This window comes from Glycine soja, chromosome 6, assembly GCF_004193775.1.
Source record: "Glycine soja cultivar W05 chromosome 6, ASM419377v2, whole genome shotgun sequence".
NCBI classification, from domain to species: Eukaryota; Viridiplantae; Streptophyta; class Magnoliopsida; order Fabales; family Fabaceae; genus Glycine; species Glycine soja.
This window is the reverse complement of record NC_041007.1, coordinates 12,954,331-12,974,745: the sequence shown is the minus strand read 5'-3', so window position 1 is coordinate 12,974,745 and position 20,415 is coordinate 12,954,331. Positions and strand designations below refer to the sequence as shown.

Below are 20,415 nucleotides of genomic sequence, written 5' to 3'. Positions count from 1 at the left end.
TTCAGGGATGGTGGGTTTGATGCCAGGTTCAACAGAACTCTGGTGACTTTGATACCAAAGCATCATCAGGCTATAAAAGTGAAAGACTATAGGCCAATATCGTGTTGTACTACAGTATACAAAATTATATCCAAAGTGATTGCTAATAGACTGAGTAAAGTACTGGGTAGTATTACTAGCAACAACCAAGTTGCGTTTGTGCCGGGTAAAAAGATTCACGATCATATTTTACTTGCGTACGAGCTCATTAAAGGGTATAGTCAGAAGGGTGGTATGCCGCGTTGCATGATTCAGATGGACATACAAAAGGCGTATGATTCAGTTGACTAGAATTCTTTGAAAGTTATTCTGACAGAAATCAGTTTCCCTAGGAGATTCGTTGGGTGGATTATGACGGCAGTCCGTACCGTGACGTATCAGTTTAATGTTAATGGAGTTTACACTAAAAAGATGGAAGCTAGGAGAGGTCTTAGGCAAGGGGATCCTATCTCCCCCTTGCTCTTTGTCGTGATCATGGAGTATTTGCATAGGAAATTAAAAGGCCTTAGAGCTATTCCTAACTTTAATTTCCACAGCAAATGCGAAAAGATTCAGATTATAGATGTGAGCTTTGCGGACGATCTTCTTCTTTTCTCAAGAGGGGATGTCATGTCAGTCAAGCTAGTCATGGAGAGATTCAATGAGTTCTCCCAATTCACAGGTTTGTTTGTTAACCTGCATAAATGTAAAATTTATTGTGGTGGGATGAATGGGAATGGTGAAGGCCAACTTGCAGGTATTACTGGTTTTGCGAAAGGCCCGCTGCCTTTCAGATACTTAGGGATCCCGTTGACAAGCCGACAGATTAACAATGCTCAGTGTGTGGGGCTGGTGGATAAAATCCTTGATAGGGTAAATCATTGGAGTGCCCATACGCTTAGTTACTCAGGCCGTGTTCAGCTGCTGCGAAGCATCATTTTTGCAACTGCAAACTACTGGATGCAGTGTTTACCGCTTCCTAAGGGTGTGATTCGTAGAATAGAGGCTGTCTGCAGGTCTTTTCTCTGGACTGGTAAAAGCTGTGTTACGAAGAAAAGTCCCGTGGCGTGGAATAAGGTATGTGCTCCAAAAAATCAAGGTGGTTTGAATGTGATAAATTTCCAAAGTTGGAACAGGGCGTGCTTAATCAAACTACTTTGGAATCTGTATAAGAAAGAAGATAGCTTGTGGATTCAATGGGTTCATACATACTACACTAGAGGAGAAGACATTATGACAGTGCCGATAAAAGCGTCCTGCTCTTGGATTATGAAAGGAATTCTAAAGCAGAGGGTGAAAGTGCAAGAGATGGCTCAATGGACAGATTTGCTCCGGACCAACAGATTTCGCGTCAACCAGTTTTACTATGGGCTGTTGGAGCCCCAACCGGTGGTATCTTGGAGGAAAGTATTTTTTAACAATGAAGCTCGGCCTAGAGCCTTGTTTATTCTATGGCTAGCTTGTCATAACAGATTGGCCACGAAAGAAAGGTTGTATAGGTTTGGTATTGTGAATGATGCCCGGTGTGCGTTCTGTGAAGAGGTTGAAACGGTTCAACATCTTCTGTTTGAATGCGGGGAAATGTATGCTATTTGGAAAAAGGTGTTGGATTGGCTAAATGTTGATCATGAACCCGCAGGGTGGTTGCAAGAGTTAGATTGGATAGAGGATACGAGCAAAGGAAAGAATTGGAAGAGTCGTTTCCTAAAAACATCTTTTGCGGAGACGGTGTATAGATGTTGGAAGTATAGAAATAATAAAATTCATGAAAAAGTTGACACGACAGATATAGCTGATGAAATTATAGGTACAGTAGTGCATCGACTATGGATGAAAAAGAATTATAGAGAGCAAATTGCTCACCTCCTTATGATATAGTTTTGGTATTCTTTGTTTCTTTTAAACTGGACCCTAGGGGTCGTTCTGTACTTCATAGTTTTTTGGAATATAAATTTATATTTCTTTTTCAAAAAAAAAAAATGCAAAGCGGAAGAAGAGTCTTCTCTAGCTAACCAATAGGCACACAAGTTGGCTCCTTGGGTCTGATGCGTGAACAAGGTGTTTGTCACTACAAAGCGAGAGTTAACGGAAGTGTGGTCTCAGGATCAGAATTGGCTCTCATATCATTTTAGAATTAATAATGTGAGAGACCTAACTCAACCCCAAAAACTAGTTTAAAGGATGAGGGTTGTCACTCATATGAAACTTGAATTATTTCCGACATAATTAAACAATATGAAAAATCAAAATGAATATCGAGAGATATCCAAACAACAAAAGTTGGTTGTTTATGACCATTTTTCATCGTCGAAGTAGAAAATATCATGGCCACAATGGTACAAAAATCTGGTTTAATAGAAACCAATCATGCCATTTTTTTATCTTCGAAGATCAAAATATTACAAACTTGCCACAGGTAGCAGCACGTACAGGCAAAGAGAATCATAGAAGGGAGCTTGAGTTGAGTGGTGAACCATGATTTTATGTTATCACAGAAAATTCAAAGTCTGCATGAGCATCAGCAATCCCAAGACAAATCAGGGGTAAGGTGTTTTTCCAAATAAAGTTCCAAAACTCTGGGAGGAACCAGATTGAGAATTGCCCCATATTAAAGAATCAGGGGTTGTGTCATCCAATTAACTAACGCACCAAGCTGGTCTTTGATATCGTTTCATAGAGGTGTAGACAACACGTTGGAGATGCTTTGACAACACATTTTAATGACTCTCATGACTTTTGTAATTGTTTATATATTTTAATCATTAATAAAATGTGTGTTTGAATAAATGTCTTAAAATTGTTCTCTTTGTGTATATTTTAGTCTATCACAGTTTTTTTTTTTTTTTACTTATTTCAGTTTAGAGGAAATAAAAAAATTACAAAATAAAGTTGTATTTGATTGCAATTTTAATATAAAAAAAGTCTTAAAAAGATAAAACTTCGAGAGAAAAAAATGAAAACCTGATATGGTTAATAAATAATATTAAAATATAAATAAAAAATGAGTAAATTGAACTCCTATCTCTTGATAAATAAATAAAAAATCTTGCATTGTCATCTTTTCTTAAATTAAAAAATAGACTAAATGATTAATGTAGTTCCTAAATTTGTATTCGTCTATAATTTTAGTCTCTAAAATTAAGAAAAACTTAAATAAATCTGTGAAATATTTTATAATTTCAGTTAAAGTCCTTGAAATTAATCCATATGTCTTATTTTGTGGGCTAAAATTATTTTATCATCACTTAAATTGCCAAATTAGGACCCAAAATAAGAAGAAATTTTTTAGGTGGCGTTAATTGGCTCTATTTTCACAGCATACGACCTTTACATTTGCGAGTAACATCACCGATAAATTAATTAGTAGTAGCAATTTAGCATCACTTACCTCGTAAGGCGTTTACAATAAAGAAGATGAATAAATGTTTGGCTCAGTTTCTTATTTTTTTTATAAAAAAAAAAACTAAAAAGAATGTGGCCAAGTACTATCATAAATTAAAGTTTCACAAAAATATTTTTCAAATATCAGGATGAGCCAATATCCTTCTTTTTTTTATATATAATAACCGGCCCATATCATTTTTCTGGAAATTTGTTCAACAATACATGAAGATAATGAATTAAAATAACAGGGGATAACATAAGAAATAGATGCTCTAGTTAGAGTGTTAGAAACTGTGTTAGCTTGCCTGTAAAGCAAACTTGCACATTAGGCAAAGATTGTTCACTAAAGAAGGCGGCATCTTACACTTCAATGTACCTGGTGGAGGGCATCAATTTTTCTTTAGTTTTAGGGTCTTGCAAATTAGTACCTCGGTTAAAGAATTATAGGGGAAAAAAAACACTAATTTGTAAATCATAAGTGCACTTAAGTGACTTATTTATACAGATTTATGGCCATATATTATGTTGCCTTGATCAGTTCATTTAAAACTTTTTAGTTCACATGACTAGTCTTTAACTCAACGTGTTTTAATCAAGAAGAGGCACACGAAGTCCTAAACAAAATTCTCGGCCATAAATACAAAAGCCATGAACCAAGACATGAATACAGGGACAAATTAGAAGCAACGAAGCTAGCAGAAATTAACAACGACAAGTAGTAAATATAGTAAGGTTGTCCATTTCAAAGTTTCCCTAACATATCTTGTGAACACTGAACACACGACACAAAGTTAATAGGTCTCCTTTCTCCTCCTTAACTTCGGTTAACAAGTGACCGAGACCATCAGTCAGAGCAGAGATTGAGTACCACATAAGATGAAAAATCTACATTTATTCTTACCTCCTTGATGCTAATGGTAACAATTTTTTCCTTCAAATCATTGAAAGGAGTATTCAAATGGTTGAGTAAATTTAAGGCTAAAATTGGAGAGAACAGTGTAAGTCTTAAGGGTTCTTGAAATTAACAATTACAGAAAATCAGTAGAATCTTGAAATTTATAATTCTTACACAATCATTAGAGAGTAAGACATACCTCTCTTCATAGTGAGATCTCTATTAAATTTTCGGTGCGTCTTAATTTTCTTGAAAGATGAAGAAAACAAAATTTTATTTTCTTAACTATTCTTTCCATCTCTCTATGTTTGTAATGCCTAGGGTTTTGAGAGAATACTTTTATGCCAAGAAGATAATCTTGTTTTATGTTAATGGGATTAAACCCCTTTTAAATCACTACTCTCATCAAATAATAGTTATTTCTAGAAATTTTTTCAATTTAATCCACAATTATTAACTATTTATTTATTAGTCTCTATATAAATTGCATGTCTCTCACATGAGACATTAATTCTTACATTCTCCCACTTAGCTAATATGACATTACCAAACATTATGGACTAAATAAATAAAATAGATTAAACTAACATAATGTGCATTAAAATGACTAAATCGTTCTATACATTGGGTACATCATAATTTCATGAATAAGAATAGAAATCAATTTGAGTCATGACGATTATACATCACTTAATCGACATAGTCTCTTTCATGTATTACAAATTAGTTTTCTCTTTAATATGATCATTAGTTACGAGTACATAATTGGTCCAACATAATATTTTTATTCAAGACAAAACTTGTTAACATTACTCAAATACAAATATGCATGTAAACATAAAGAACAAGTAATCGAAAACATATCATAAATGAGCTTAGAGTATCACTGAAAAACATAAGGTAAATTACATTTAATGATCATCATTAACAGTAATGCTCATATTTTCAACATGTTCTACAAATGTCTTGGGCGGTAATCCCTTTGTCAAAGGATCATTTATCATAGGATTTGTGCTAATATGTTCTATTGACACTCTTTGTTTTTGAACTTTTTCCTTCACGGCAAAGTACTCCAATTCCATATGTTTAGCATCCTTAGAGTACTTATCGTTCTTAAAAAAAAATATTGTTGCGAAGTTATCACAATACATTTTCAGCGACCTAACAATATTGTCGATAATTTCAAGCCCTGAAATAAAGTTCTGCAACCCATTAGCCTAAATTATAGCCTCAAAACATGCTACAAATCTAGCTTCTATGGTAGATGCAGCAACAACTGATTGTTTTGCATTCTTCCACGATATTTCTCCTCCTGCTAAAAGGAATACATAGCTAAGAGTGAATTTTCTCGTATCCACACATCCAACAAAATTTGAGTCTAAATACCCAATCACCTTAAGGTGATCAAACTTCCTATATGTAAGCATGCGATCTTTTGCTCCAGTAAGTATCTCTGAACCGTTTTTGTAGCTTTCCAATATTCCATTTCCGGGTTACTTTGATATCTTCCTAACAATTCAATTGCAAAGTTTATGTCTGGTCGAGTACAAATCTAAGCATACATAATACTACAACCAACTGATGCATATGAAATTGCTTTCATTTGTTTTCGTTCTAGATCATTTTTAGGACATCGTGTCAGACTAAATTTGTCTCTTTTCTGAATTGGAATGAGTGATGCTCAATACTTTTCCATCCTAAATATGTCTAGTACTTTATTAATATATGTTTTCTAAGACAAGTCTAACAATACTTGTGATCTATTTTGGTATATTTTTATCCCTATCACATAGCTTGTCTCACCCATATCTTTCATTTCAAAGTTACTAGAGATAAACTTCTTAGTCTCATGAAGAAGACCAAGATCATTAATTGGAAGCAAGATATCATCAACATATAGACTTAGAAAAATAATCTTACTCTCACTGACCTTCAGATATATACATCGATCAATAGTATATTCCTTAAATTCAAAGGAAACAATGATATCATTAAACTTCAAATACTATTGGTGGGAAGTTTGCTTAAGACCATATTTTCCTTTAAGACCGTATATTGATTTCTTTAATTTGCACACCATGTGTTCTTTTCCTTCAACTGAGAACCTCATTGGTTGGTCCATATAAATATTCTCCTCTAAATCTCCATTAAGAAAAATAATTTTCGCATCCATCTGATGTAATTCCAAGTCATAATGGACTACTAATGTCATGATAATCCTGAAAGAATCATTTCGTGAGATCAGAGAAAATGAGTCTTTATAATCAATGTCATCTTTCTGAATAAATTCCTTAGCAACAAGTCTAACGTTGTAACATTCAAGGTTATCATGAGAGTTACGTTTAGTCTTCAAGACCCACTTACAACTAACTCTCTAATGTTTGCATGCATATTTGTATTGAAATAATGTTAACAGGTTTTGTCTTAAATAAAAACATTATGTTGGACCAATTATGTACTCCTAATTACTGATTATATTAAGGAGAAGACTAATTTATAATATATGAAAGGGACTACGTCGATTAAGTGATGTACAACCATCATGACTCAAATTGATTTTTATTCTTAATCATGAAATTTTAATGTACTCAATGTATAGAATGATTTAGTCATTTTAATGCGTATTATGCTAGTTTAATATATTTATTTATTTAGTCAATAATGTTTAGTAATGTCATATGAGTCAAATGGAAGAATGTAAGAATTAATATTTCATGTGAGAGACATCTGACTTATGGAAGGACTAATAAATAAATAATTAATAATTAAAGAGTAAATTGTAATTGGATTAAATTGAAATAATTTTTAGAAATAACTACTATTTGATAAGAGAGTAATGGTTATAAATGAGTTAATATCTACTAACGTGAAATAATGTTCATTTCCTGAAAGAAAAACAATTCTCTCTAACCTCTAACTATCACGCCGTAGAGAGATAAAAAAGAATAGTTTAAAAAAGTGAAATATTGTTTCTCTGAGCCTTCAAAGAATCAAACACATTGAAGAGAAATCTCACTATAAAAAAATATACATATTATTTATCTATTTGTAATAATCATATATTTTACAGTGTCAACCAACTACAACTGATCTATGTTAGACTCTTTTTCTCAACAAGCCTTGCAATGGTTCCTAAAGGCAGTATCAAGAAGCTAAACAACACATCCACAAAGTCCTTCCCTGTTTCAGCAAATAAGACTTTGTTTGTCTCTTTGTTCACCACAAGTTTCAATGGCACATGCACATCTGTTTGAGTACCAGCCATGGTAGCAACAATCAAAGAAACTTAAAACAAATTTGTAGTACGAAAAGTTGGGAACCTTTTATTCTAAACTCGAAAGTAAGTGTTTCGTTTCACTTAACTTTGTCTGGCGATTCGAGCGTTCGTGTATATAATCATGTGTAATGGGATTGCAAATTCTCTTTATCAGATTTTTAATTAAAAAAATATAAAATAATTTATTGGCTATTAAATGTGAATTCTTGAAAAGATTGCAGTGGCTTACATAATACGCAAGCTTATCAGATATAGTGGCGTTAATTGGCTCCACAGCCTACAACATTTACATTTACGAGTAACATGGCCGAGAAATTTATTAGCAATTTAGCATCACTTACCTCGTAAGGTGATTAACTACAACAATAAAAGAAATGGGCTTTTCAATAAAGAAGATGAACAAATGTTTGGCCCAGTTCGTTATTTAAGAAAAAGAAAAACTAAAAATAAAAGAGTGAACAAGCATTATCACAGACTAAAGTTTCAAAGGATATTTTTAAAATATTCTTAAAATTTGAGTTTGATTTAACTCAATTTAGTAACTAGTAATTCAAAAAGTGGTGAGAATTCTCTTCCACTTATATATTATTATTATTATTATTATTTTAAAATTTTCAATAAGTCTCATGCCGAACAATTGTTTCTTTTTGTAAAAAAAGATATCACATTTTTTTTCCTTTAGTTTTATGCTCTTGCTGCTTTAATCTCACTATTTTTGTTATTAACACTGCTCTAACTTCAATTCAACCGTTCCAGAATTGCATTCTAATTCATATTCTTCTAATTTAGAAAAAAATATATTAAGCGCCTTCGGTATAACATTTCTTTTTTTTTTTTTGTAATATATTGTTATGTTATTAGTAAATTGTAATGATGATAACCGAGTTTTTTTTTATGGATCAAGTGATTTATTTGATTATTTTATCTTTTTTTTATTTTAGTCTTTTATTTTTTAAAAAGTTCACTTTGTTATTTAATTTTTTTTAAAAGGTATAAAATGATTTTTTCGTTAAAGTTAATGTCGTTAAATGGTTAAAATTCATCACAAAACAAAAAATAAGAAAGATCACTCAGAATATGCTTAATTAGTTTCACGGTCATATTCCTAATCTTCTTTTGGATCGAAAATCCTACAACTACACATGCAAATCATAAATCATAGTCGAATTTGAGTGAATGGTGTCATGAATAAGGGGCTTTGGTAATCCCATCGAAGGAGGTAATCTTATTGTCATGTGCAACACGGAAGACACTACACGCGATGAAGATGAGGGAAAAAGAGTAATCACGTCCATTCAAGTATGTAATAAGCAAAATCTAAGACACTCTTATTGTCTTTTGAGATTTGTAGTGTAGAAGCTAGGGTTTCAATTAGAAAAGATTGAAAAGCGAAACGACTAGGATAAATTTGATTTTGGAAGGAGAGGAACTTGATGAGGAGAGATTAGATGTCGAAAATTTTTACCTTTGAGAGAAGATGAAGGGTTCTAAGGAGAGAGAAAAAGCTAGAATAGTTTGGAGATTATGATATTTTTATTTTTTATTTTGTGGCGACTTTTTAGCTATTAATATTTGAATATTATTAACCACATTAACTTTAAATTGATAAAAGAATAATTTTGAATCAATTTTAAAAGATAAAGTATCAAAATAAATCTAAAAGATAAATAAATAAAATAAACTAAAAAAATAAGCTAAGAAACCTCATTTGGCCTTTTTTATCCGTATAGATAACTGAACTTTCGAAGAATATTAGTACCCGTTAGAAAGAAGAAAAAAATAAAATAAAAAAATAAAAAAAAGTAAAGGCACCGAAAAAAGGTCAGTATAAGATTAAGATATTCTCACCACCACTTGTCACTAAGCCAACCTGTGATAATTAGTATAAGATTAAGATACTCTGTATGATAGATATTCATATATCAATTCGGTGACATATCAAAACTCGTTTTGGTCTTGGTCTTGGTCTTGGAAAGAAAAAAAAACTCGTTTTGGTCTCTTTATCCATGTTCTTTTCTCTGGTTTTTCATGATATTATCCTTTATTGTCTATAAAATAAAAACACTTATTTAAGAAATGACGTAAGTTTCTTGTGATTTTATTCTCTAATAAAATAAAAACAGATAATTAATTTTTAAAATTATATAATATATACTAAACAGAAATTATTTATTATTGAAAAACATTTCGTGCCAAAACATAACAATAAAAATAAAATAAAATTTGACTTAAATTTTGTCTTTTAAAAAATAATCTAGATATAGAGAAACTCATTTTTCTTCCTTTTATTTTATCACCAATCATTATTTTGAAATTTAAAAGATTAAAATCTCGATCCTAAACGATAAGAAAGAGGGGAGTTGGTGAAAGAAGTTCTCCTAGCTTATAAAATGACAAAATACGCTAGCTAACTAGAATGTCACACCTCTTAAAAGAAGAAACTAGAATGCAACAGCACTTTTAAGAAAAAAAATTGAAAGTAACACGTGCATGGCATTGGGCACTCAAGGTATTAGAGAAACAAGTGTCGTGCATGCCACATTCCACGTTACAACGTTGCTATTGATTCGCGTGTCTTGGGGAAGTGCATGGTTCTTTTATGTCTTGTGCACCAATTTAGGATCATACACACAGCAACCTTGACATAATCGATATCTTTCATCGCCTACGGCAACGCTTCATTTGAATCAACACTCCTTCCTCTTCCTCTCTCTCGTCCATTTTAGTTGTAAGACTAAGATCTCATCTTAGATTCCATTTTGTCTCTTCATTGCCCCCAAAATAACTTTATTTTCTCTGAATTATTGCCTACAGCAACTTTGAATAATTCTCCTTCGTATCAAGTCTTCCTCATCTTCACCACCTTTTTGTAAGTGGGTATGTCCAATTAATTAGCTCTAAATTGTATCGACTTTATTTAGCAACCACTTTAATTTTCATATAGCTTATAGAAAACTCAATTGATGGTAAATTTATAATCGTCCCTCGATCAAATGCATGCATTATCATTAGGACAAAAATATAGTTCTATAACTACTGCTGTACGCGTATTTTGTTTTTGATTCAACTGCCATTTGGAATTGAACCAAACATAGACATATAAGTTTTGGCATGTCTTTATGTTGTTTGTTATTGCTATTATTAATGTTGTTGTGTTGTGACTTGTGACACAGATATTTATGTGTCTAAGAACATAAACTAAAAAACCAAGGCGAGTGAAAGAAAAAAAATGTCAGGTGTGTCTCTAGCAGTGTCTGGTCCACCAGCAGCAACAGTGGCTGAAGCAGCAGGTACAAAGCCTAAACGAAGAACAGAACAGGCACCAATGGGTGGCATGATGGGTTCACTGCGCGTGATAGAACTTCAGCTGGTGGCCTTCATCTTGGTGTTCTCAGCAAGTGGCCTCGTCCCACTCCTTGATCTAGTGTTCCCTGCATTCGCCTCTGCATACATCTTGGCACTTTCACAATTCGCATTTCCATCGGCGTCTTCGTCGGGGACTGAGATCTTCAAAGGGAGCAGATTGTTCCGAATGTATGTTGTTTTTGGCACCACCGTGGGGCTGTTCTTGCCGCTGGCTTACGTGCTTGGTGGGTTTGCAAGAGGGGATGAGCATGCAGTGCGTTCTGCCACCCCGCACTTGTTCTTGCTATCGTTTCAGATACTCACTGAGAACATTATTGGTGGTTTGTCTCTGTTTTCGCCACCCGTGAGGGCGTTGGTGCCAATCATCTACACAATTCGGAGGATCTTTGTGGATATTGATTGGATTCATGATGTCTGGCTCAACAAGACTTTGCCTGTCAATGCCAAATTTCAGGTCATTTTTCTATCGGGACACATGATTGGACCACCTAATCATTTCTCTACATAGTCATTCATGATTGAATTTTGGCTTAAATATACTCTTTTATCAGTTTATTACCTTTTTTTATTTAACTATCTGATATCTGACCGTGTAACTTTTTAGGACACCCTGTTAGTTTCTCACATAGTCAATATAGGATTTTAATTAAACATATTGTGCATATATTTAAGCCTTGAATTTTTAAACTTTTGGATTTTAATTAAATTCATGAAATATATCCACAATATTTCATCCTTGTATCATTGACTATATTTGGGTTCTGCTAAATAATGTAGGATTGTAGGTCCACTTGTCAAAGGGATTTAAGGGATGAAGCAAATGGTTAATGAAGTCATTGGATGAAACTTCATTGTACTATTAGATGAAATTCATTTCAATCATTTGAATTCAACTAAACAATGCAGTTCCACCTATATTTTGATGAGTTTTATTTATTATCTAGTCAGACTCACTTGAATTTTATCTGATCCAAGAGTAAAGAGTTGTGTATATAAGAATTGAGACACGTCATACATGCATAGATAATTCCTTCAAATTCAACCTAGGACTAATGAATGAATTGGTAATGTTGCAATGCATGCAGGACTTGGCATGGTATTGGTTCGGAAAGGGTCTGGCAGTGGCCAATCTGGCTTATTTCTCCATTAATCTATTTGGGTTCTTGATACCCAGGTTCCTTCCAAGAGCTTTTGAGAGGTATTTCCAAGAGAAGGGAGAGATCTATACCAAGTCAGCAGAGGATAAAAGATCTGTGGTTGTCAACAGAACCCAATTATCAGAAAAGAAGACAGATTAAGAGCTATAGCCAATTTTGACTTCACTTGCAATTTTAAACACTTTCAGCATTTTTTTTCCTTAGAAAATAGTAATGAATGTGTATGATGATATGTGAGCCTGGACTTAAAAATCTGGCTCTCCGTTACATTATGAAACTATATATGGCTTTTGGATAAATTTTATGTATCATACAGGTTAATTCAATATTTGCTGATTTCTTCTACTCTTTTTCTCCTCTTTGTTCAATAATAACAATAATCTTAAATAGAAAGTTACGTGGGTAAAAGTTTTCTTGAACCTACTGAGAAGGTTTTGCATTCTTTATCATAAGAGTTGAATTGAAAGCTAGTACACTAGTAAATGAAATTTTTTAGTTTTATACTTTCTACATTTTGTGAGTTTCGGGACTTGTATTTTTCCTTTAACTTTCCAAAGAGTGCAAAAGGAGTGGTTAACACACCTAAGTGTTTTGATTGATGCGAGCAAGTGAGGAAAAAGAAATGTGCATTAACTTCAGTATAATGTAAAAAATAATATACAAATAGAAACCTCCAATGGCCAACAAATATATTAGAATGAGAATGGAGCTTGTGCCTCAGGCTAGTAAATCAAGAAAAGTTGTAGGGACATTAAGGATCATACATGCCATGCAGCTACTAAACAAACTAGTAATTGATCCTCAACTTTATATAACCGAGAAGATCATCATGGAAATTGTCATTAAAAATATTTTCCATATGTGGTGGTGAAAAATCAACCTCCACCACTACAAAGGACCTTAAAGTATTTCAGAATATTTACTTGGAAACACATCAAAAAAATATCAGAGAAATTTAAGTTTTAATAATGTGTTCTCTAATACATGGGTAAAAATAAAAGAAAAGATTATGATTATGCTTCCAAGTTCATGTTTTTACCATTTTATTTCTACAAAAAAATGCTTCTATGCATAACCACAGCATTTGGAAACAAGGTGGATAGCATGTATTACTTGATTGTTTGGTGAACAAGTGTGAGAAGAATCCATCACCCGAACCTGCTTCCCCTTCTTTTTGGTTGATCCTTGTTTATGCACATTTAGTGTCAATGTTCTTGTTCTTGTCAAACCTTGAAGTAATGCAGAGGTGCGGAACTCAAAGAAAAGTTAAGTGAAACACTAAATTTGATTTTCGAACTGAGTGGGAAAATAATAATTCTCACTTACTATTTTTTAACCAAAAATGCTAGTCACAACTATCTGAAGGTATACCCAAAAATGAAGAAAAAAAAATCAACTGAGAAATGGGGTTTGGTTTGGTGAAACTTGAAAGTTTTCTGTACACGGACAACGGAAAAGTAAGAAAAATAATGCATGGACACTGAATGTGTGAATTTATCAATTATTACTATATTTTCATCAAAATGCTATATTTCTACATATCATTTTAATGAAATTTAAGCTTTATATTCATTTTAATGTGATTTTTTTTAGTTCAAAATAAATAGAAAATAATTTCTCCTACAAATTTTTAAATAAGTAACGAGATTTATTAAATACTCTACGGCAATATATATTTTCAAGTTATATAATGTTAATAATGACAAATAAAATTTTAAAATTTATAACCAACAATTTGTGTGTGTGAAGAAATCTTAAATCACTAGAGGTCTAAGACGGCTGCCTAGTAATTTCACATTTTCCTTATAATATCCAAATTTGAAATTGTTTTTCCTTCAAGGAATAGCAAGCAACCATTTATCTTTATCTAAACTGTACATTTGATTATGACCCAGTAAAAAATCGTCCAAATTCATCCGTTTGGGCAGTCCCGGTGGCATTATGCACATACTCACGCAACTTCGGTGAATTTGTTCAATTATATAAAAAATATTCATAAATGATTAATTAGATTTTGCAGCCTATATAAACTAACGACTAAAGTTATTGCATTCATCACATAAACTTTTCGCAAGACACAGACCATTCCAGACGATACAAATTTATCCTTATCAAAATAATTCCTGTATACAACAATGGAATCACAACTTCCAAATGTTAATCTTTTGAGTCATCGTGTCCTATACATTAAATAAACCGCTCAAACTGCGTTGGTGCATATGATGCATTCTTCAAAACTAATGATTTTCTTTCCTCTTGCCCCAACTTTGCAGTTGAACTTCATATCAACTCAACTACAGAAACAAAATCTCGTTTTGCACTGGCAGTAGCATGGAACATTAAATTCCCCCCGCAAACCAGAAATGTTTATATAACTGTTATAGTCCAGTCTTCTGCAACCCAAACATTAGGTCTACGTATGGTCGTGACAGCTGGTGAATGAGCTCTTAGAACCCAAAGGGGACGAAGTTCAATATCAACCTTTTGATTTGATGGCTCAACGAGTGCATTTTTTGAGCCAGGAGCATGTCCCAGCAGGATAATCCTCTCAATGAAAGCATCTGATGGATAACGCCCCTTGCTACCGGAAGCAGGTGCCAGGTCTATAGAAGTAAGTTTCCCATTCGAGAAAATAAATCGTCTATGGATATAGCCCCCTTGCAGAAAATTAAAGCTGCTGCCATCATCAATGTAGAGTTCACCCTCAGCTTCTTGGGAACTATTCAAAGCTATAACCTGTCAAAAAGAAAGCCATAACAATTATCATGGAGTAAACTTGTTGTCTACTTTCCTTTACTGTCAATAGTTACGAAGGCAAAGCCACGCCACATTTCCCAACTCACTGTCTCAATCTTACTGGCTCCCATTTTTTGGTTGGAGAATGCAAACAAATCAGGTTACTCAAATAGTCAATATCCACATGTTTTTGATAAACTCATCAGGTATAACCCATGAAAATGGACAAATGAGATTAGATTTATTCTTGAATGGATTCACACGCATGCAAACATGCAACTTATTCTTGCAAAGCATAAAGTCATTCAGTTTTTTGGTAGTACTACACACATCCTCCTCATCATAGAATAAAATAGACAAAAAGCACAATTGCACACATACCCATTCAACATCTTAGTTCAAAACCATAGATAGGTAGGGAACACATATTAAAATGCAATATATTTGCTCAACATGTACTTCAATGTTCAAAGAGGGCCTGCAGATGGCCCGATTCCAAGGAGCATGAGTAGCTAACTAGCATAAAATTTATTATAATATGTATGACTGCAAAGGGCTTGAATACAAAGACAATAGTCTAAGACCTAGTAAAATAACAGAAAAGGCAAGAAATATGTTCCATGAGACACATCTGGCACTCAATCATATGCACAAGAATTGCAGCAAATCAACATGAACACATACCAGAGTATAGGGATCATTTGCCATCTGAGTGGAACTTTGTCGAAACCGGTCTTTCCTTGCAATAATGGTTCCAGCTCTCTGGAAAGCGGGAATGCTCTCCTCTGTAACCTCCAACTTATGTGTCACCCCTCCTTTGTACACAGTTCCAGTTCTTAGGTCATACCAGGATTCTTTTCCAGGCAAATGGACCGATGCATGCTTAGCTCGCTGCCAGCAACATAGCATTATAAAAGCTTTAGTTAAGGACCACAAAAGAAGGATATGGTTTTGCAGAAGGAAAACATATATACGTATACGGAAACTGATTAAAACACCTCAGTATAGATCCCTTGCACTAAAAGACTGCTCCCAACCATGAAAGCTTCATCATTGCTAAAAGTAGCTTCATCAGATGGGAATTCCATCCACAATGGACGGACCACGGGAACACCAGTAGTGTTAGCCTCCCTGAATAATGTGTAGAAATACGGGAGAAGTGCATAACGAACATGTATTGCATCCTTAATCAATTCTGTATTTCGTTCTCTGCAATATTAAAAAGACAATCAATTTATGATGTTGACAAATCCTATGATAATCAAGACACACAATAGATACTTTTAGTGTATATGCATCAAATTCATTTTTTATAAATTCAACCGGTATTGCGACTCAATAAGCCCATGCATGTGGGGGAGATGTCACATGGAGTTATTGTCAATTTCAGTGATCAAGTGTCTGTGTGATACTAATTTGCAGTTATAAAATAATATATAATATAGATATAGAATTTAGCTCCACTTCATTTACATCTAAGATTTGCATAGTATTTCTGTGGAAAGCTTCATCCCTTGATAGAGATTAGCCTGATTTAATAAACATCATCCTCTTGAAAAACGTTTCAATGTCTTTTTAGAGGCAATCAGCTCTTAAACAAAGAAAAGAGCGGTAAAAGAATTACTGTTCAATTGTTGGTGAATAAGTATAATATGAAAGGAGTACCCAAAAAACCTGTGATATTTCAACTTTGGGACAGAAATCTTCAAGTAAAAGCAGTCCTACCCAAACAACCATGGTTCTCGTCTTTTTGTGTCCTAATGAGCATGGGCCCTAAAGAAAGGATAGTAAGCTCCTAGCTGATACCAGCGAACCAATAATTCAGGTTCAGGATTCCCAAAATATCCACCAACATCAGCACCTGCATTATGCACGAGATAAGAATAAGATCATATGAACAAAAGAGGGGGGGGGGGGGGGCGGATTTTCCTAACTCATGTAAATAAGTATTTTGATTGACCCTGAATATGCAAAGAAAAGAATGATGAAATAATAAATACATCTTGAGAAGGACAATACCCACCAGAGAATGGCATCCCAGTAAGACCAAGGGTCAAAACCATTGGGATAGAAACTCTTAGGTGATCCCAATCAGCAGTGTTATCCCCAGTCCATACTGCTCCATACCTTTGACTTCCAGCAAATAATGCTCTTGATAAAACAAATGGCCTGTCATTCCCCTCACCCCGCTTCAGTAGCCCATTAGCTGTCGCCATGTGGAAGTAATATCCATAGGCATTGTGCAACTCCCGATGTTCCACGCCTCCATAGTGTATAACATCTCTAGGCATTGTCACCTGGATACAATGCATGAAAACATATCTTCAGTTTCCCTATCTCCATGTGGGCATTATAAGTATAAGAAAAACTTAAGGGGCATGTTACAAAAGCACACTAAACATGTGGATCACATGGAATCCATGGATCCCGACTCTGCTTCTCAAGTGACATAAGATTTTAAAGCATATAAAATAGACATCATGGAAAACAAGGACTCACAAGTAACAAAAGATAACAGCAGCCAGACATTGGTTGGATTACAGTAACAATTACAGCACATTGCCAGGATCTCTAACAATTTTAGTCAGCTACTCCCTCTTTAGACATTTTTTTCAGATCTATTAATCAATGCTGGTTTGGCTTCACTAGGACTCAGACAAATTTTGGATTCTCCCTCATATTATGAGATCGTGCATTGGTGGAATCTTCCCATAGTTGAGGAAGTTCTATTTTTATTCATCATACTCCCATCCTCCTCCTTCTCCTTAAGTGCACTTTTATACAACAGGCAAGCTATCATTGTGGTGCACTGGTGCCACAACCAATAAACGATATGAATGATGATGGTGGTGTGACTGATAAGTTGGATGATCATGCCATTGATCTCTACTAATCTAGATATATGTATTTTTATCATGTGTCGGGCTTTATGTGTTAAGAGATAACACTTGTTTAAGAGTTAATCCTAAATTATGAGGCCATTGATGATTAGAAATCAATATTGTGCTGAATTATTACAAATCTTACATCATTTTAGAAGCTCATAAGATCCTAATGCATATCATTAATAATTATTCTTGGAATGTGAATTTGGGCCTAACTCAACCCTACAAAACTAGCTTCTAAGGTGAGGGTTGTCCCCCACTTATATACACTATTATGGCCTTATCACTAGTTGATGTGGGATCTCCAACACACACCCCTCACGCCGAGGACTAAACATCTTGAGCATGAAGTTTGCAGGACTGGACATCTGTGGATGGCATGATAGGCCCAACAACAGATCGTTAGGATAGGCTCTAAACCATCTTACAATATGAGTTCAGGCCTAACTCAACCCTACAAAACCGGCTTGTAAGGTGAGGGTTGCCTCCCACTATATACACTATTATGGTCTTATCACTATTAGATGTGGGATCTCCAACAATTATCATGAAAATGGATGGTGATATTGAGTTTCTTCCTTCAAGCACACAATTTATGTTCTGTTTTTGAAGTGCCTCAAAAACATTGAAAAGGCACATCCCAACTTCCCAATCACAATCAAAACAAGGAAACTAAAAGAGAGAAAAACGAATGCATGAAAGAATAGACATACATACCTCTGGCCCATTGAAGACGGAAGGTTCATTCATGTCATTCCATATGTAAAGCGAAGGCGTTGAACCCTCATAATTCTGGTAAGCAGACTTATCAGCCCACCAGGACATAATTTCTGGGTTCAAAGTATCCGGATACGACGAAGAACCTGGCCAGCACCAGCCATCAAAGTCATTCCCACTGGCATCCTTAACATAATACCCCTTCTGCGACGCTTCCTTGTGCAAATGAAAATTGTCATCTCTCTTAATGTGAGGATCCACAATAGTCACCATGTGCCTCCCTTTAGAAGCCAACTTCCTCTGCATCTCCTCAGGGTGCGGGAAAAGAGCCCTATCCCAAGTAAAATACCTCTTTCCATCAGTGTGCTCAATGTCAAGCCACAACACATCATAAGGAATATCCAACTCATCAAACTTGGAATCCACATGCTCAACATCCTCCTCATCGCGGTAATTCCACCGGCACTGGTGGTAAGCAATCGAAAACAGCTGTGGCATTGCCGGAGTTCCCGTCACCGCCGTGTACTGCATCAACACATCCTTAGGGTTTGGACCGATGAAAAAGAAGGCATCCACAACACCAGCTTCGCTCATCCAAAACGTGTCGATTCTATGAGAAGGAAGCACAATGCCAGACTCGGCGTCCCAGCCAGGGGCAAGAACGTCAATCTGCATCTCCGCGGCGTTGAGCCAGAAAAACCCGGAACTACCCCTGGTTTTCCCGTGAGAAACCATGAAGGGAATTGAACCGTAGAGGCCAAAAGGGGAATCGTGAATGTACTCAAAGACGTCCAAGTTGAAGAGACGGTAGGGTTCCGATTCGTCGACGTTTGGGCCTCTGGTGGGCTTTAGGGCGAGGCTGGCGGCCCGTTCAGGGATGCCGTATACGTAATCGGCGCCGTAGAAAGATACGTCGAAGGATACGGATTGGGGGCCGTAGGGTCTACGGTCGGTGTGGGAGCGGAATTGTTCTTCCCAGTTATCGTCTTCGGATTTGTGTTTGAGCTGCTCGAAGTCGAAGAGGCCATGGGAGTTGAGGGAGATGACGCGGTCGCCGGAGGAGTCGTCGCGGACGAAGAGCTCGAAGGGGTCGTGGCGGAGGACGGCGGAGTGGCCGTCGGAGAGGTAGACGGAGGAGTAGGCGCCGTTTTTTTCGGAGGAAACTCGGGGGAGCCAGAGCTTGGTGGAGGGGAACTCCGAAACGACGACGTCGGGGACCTCGAAGCGTTTCTTGGGAGGGGAGAGGGAGGGGTCCTCGTCGATCTTGAGGCGGAGGATGCCGAGTTGGTGGACGGAGAGGGTGAGGATCAAGGGTTTGGTTTCTTCGGATTGAGAATCGTGTTATGGGGTGAGTTTGGCGGTGAGGTCGCCGTCGGAGATGGTGATCTCGGTGGCGATGAGGGAGGAGGAGCCCGGGGCGCGGGATTGGGCGCGCTTGCAGAATGGGGCTTGGTGGCAGGTTCGGAACTCCTCTTTCTTCCATGAGAGGACGGAGTGGAGGTGGGAACATAGGAAGAGGAAAAAGATCAAAGGCAGCGTTTCGTTCCTCATCTTCTCACTGTGGTTGCTGCAGTTGTTGACTTAGGACCATATACCCATTGAATTGATGACCAAAATCAATTGGAAGTTTCTTCTTCATTTTTTTATTTTTTTTTACAAGAGGCGGTTCTATTCAAATCAAGAAAAATTATGGTCAAAATATGATAAACTCAACTGATGCTCGTATAAAAAAAGATCAAATATAATAAAAATCACATAAAAAATGAATCTAATGAGCTCCCTGTGGCCTCAATAACTCCAACAAATTTTGAAAGAATTATAAAGTTGCTAACTTGAGCGAGTCCTTATTCATGCACCACTCTCCTGATAGGCATAAGACAAGAAATCCTCTATCACCTTAGTTATTTGTTCTAGATTGGAAAAATTGAGTAGTTATGTCACTTCTTCTTTGTTGATGACGTGCTTCTTTTTGTCAAGACC

General features: G+C 35.4%; 2 protein-coding genes and 1 pseudogene across 5 annotated transcripts; 2 read left to right on the top strand and 1 right to left on the bottom strand.

Moving 5' to 3' along the window:
• The first annotated feature begins 390 nt into the window (after positions 1–390).
• On the top strand, positions 391–1,896 carry LOC114414349. Its single transcript, XM_028378613.1, has one exon. It carries the CDS (start codon positions 391–393, stop codon positions 1,894–1,896), a length of 1,506 nt encoding a protein of 501 aa, XP_028234414.1.
• An 8,285-nt stretch (positions 1,897–10,181) lies between these two features.
• On the top strand, positions 10,182–12,442 carry LOC114415820. 3 transcript variants are annotated; one of them, XM_028380681.1, is made up of 4 exons: positions 10,182–10,302; positions 10,389–10,443; positions 10,748–11,394; positions 12,026–12,442. In XM_028380681.1, exons 3-4 carry the CDS (start codon positions 10,804–10,806, stop codon positions 12,236–12,238), a joined length of 804 nt encoding a protein of 267 aa, XP_028236482.1. In that variant the 5' UTR covers positions 10,182–10,302; positions 10,389–10,443; positions 10,748–10,803; the 3' UTR covers positions 12,239–12,442. The 3 variants fall into 3 exon arrangements, with proteins under 3 accessions (XP_028236482.1, XP_028236480.1, XP_028236483.1); XM_028380679.1 differs by having other exon boundaries at positions 10,389–10,451; XM_028380682.1 differs by having other exon boundaries at positions 10,182–10,443.
• A 1,681-nt stretch (positions 12,443–14,123) lies between these two features.
• Positions 14,124–20,413, bottom strand: LOC114415816 (annotated as a pseudogene). The gene is made up of 6 exons (XR_003667415.1): positions 18,436–20,413; positions 16,857–17,130; positions 16,559–16,694; positions 15,832–16,042; positions 15,518–15,724; positions 14,124–14,833 (listed from the first exon to the last, which is right to left on the bottom strand). The product of XR_003667415.1 is annotated as a probable glucan 1,3-alpha-glucosidase (transcript).
• Between the last annotated feature and the right edge of the window lie 2 nt (positions 20,414–20,415).

Coding starts and splice junctions, on each gene's coding strand:
- LOC114414349 (XM_028378613.1), top strand. CDS start 391: ATGACGGCAGTCCGTACCGTGACGTATCAGTTTAATGTTAATGGAGTT.
- LOC114415820 (XM_028380681.1), top strand. CDS start 10,804: ATGTCAGGTGTGTCTCTAGCAGTGTCTGGTCCACCAGCAGCAACAGTG. Junction 11,395..12,025: donor CTGTCAATGCCAAATTTCAG/GTCATTTTTCTA, acceptor CAATGCATGCAG/GACTTGGCATGGTATTGGTT.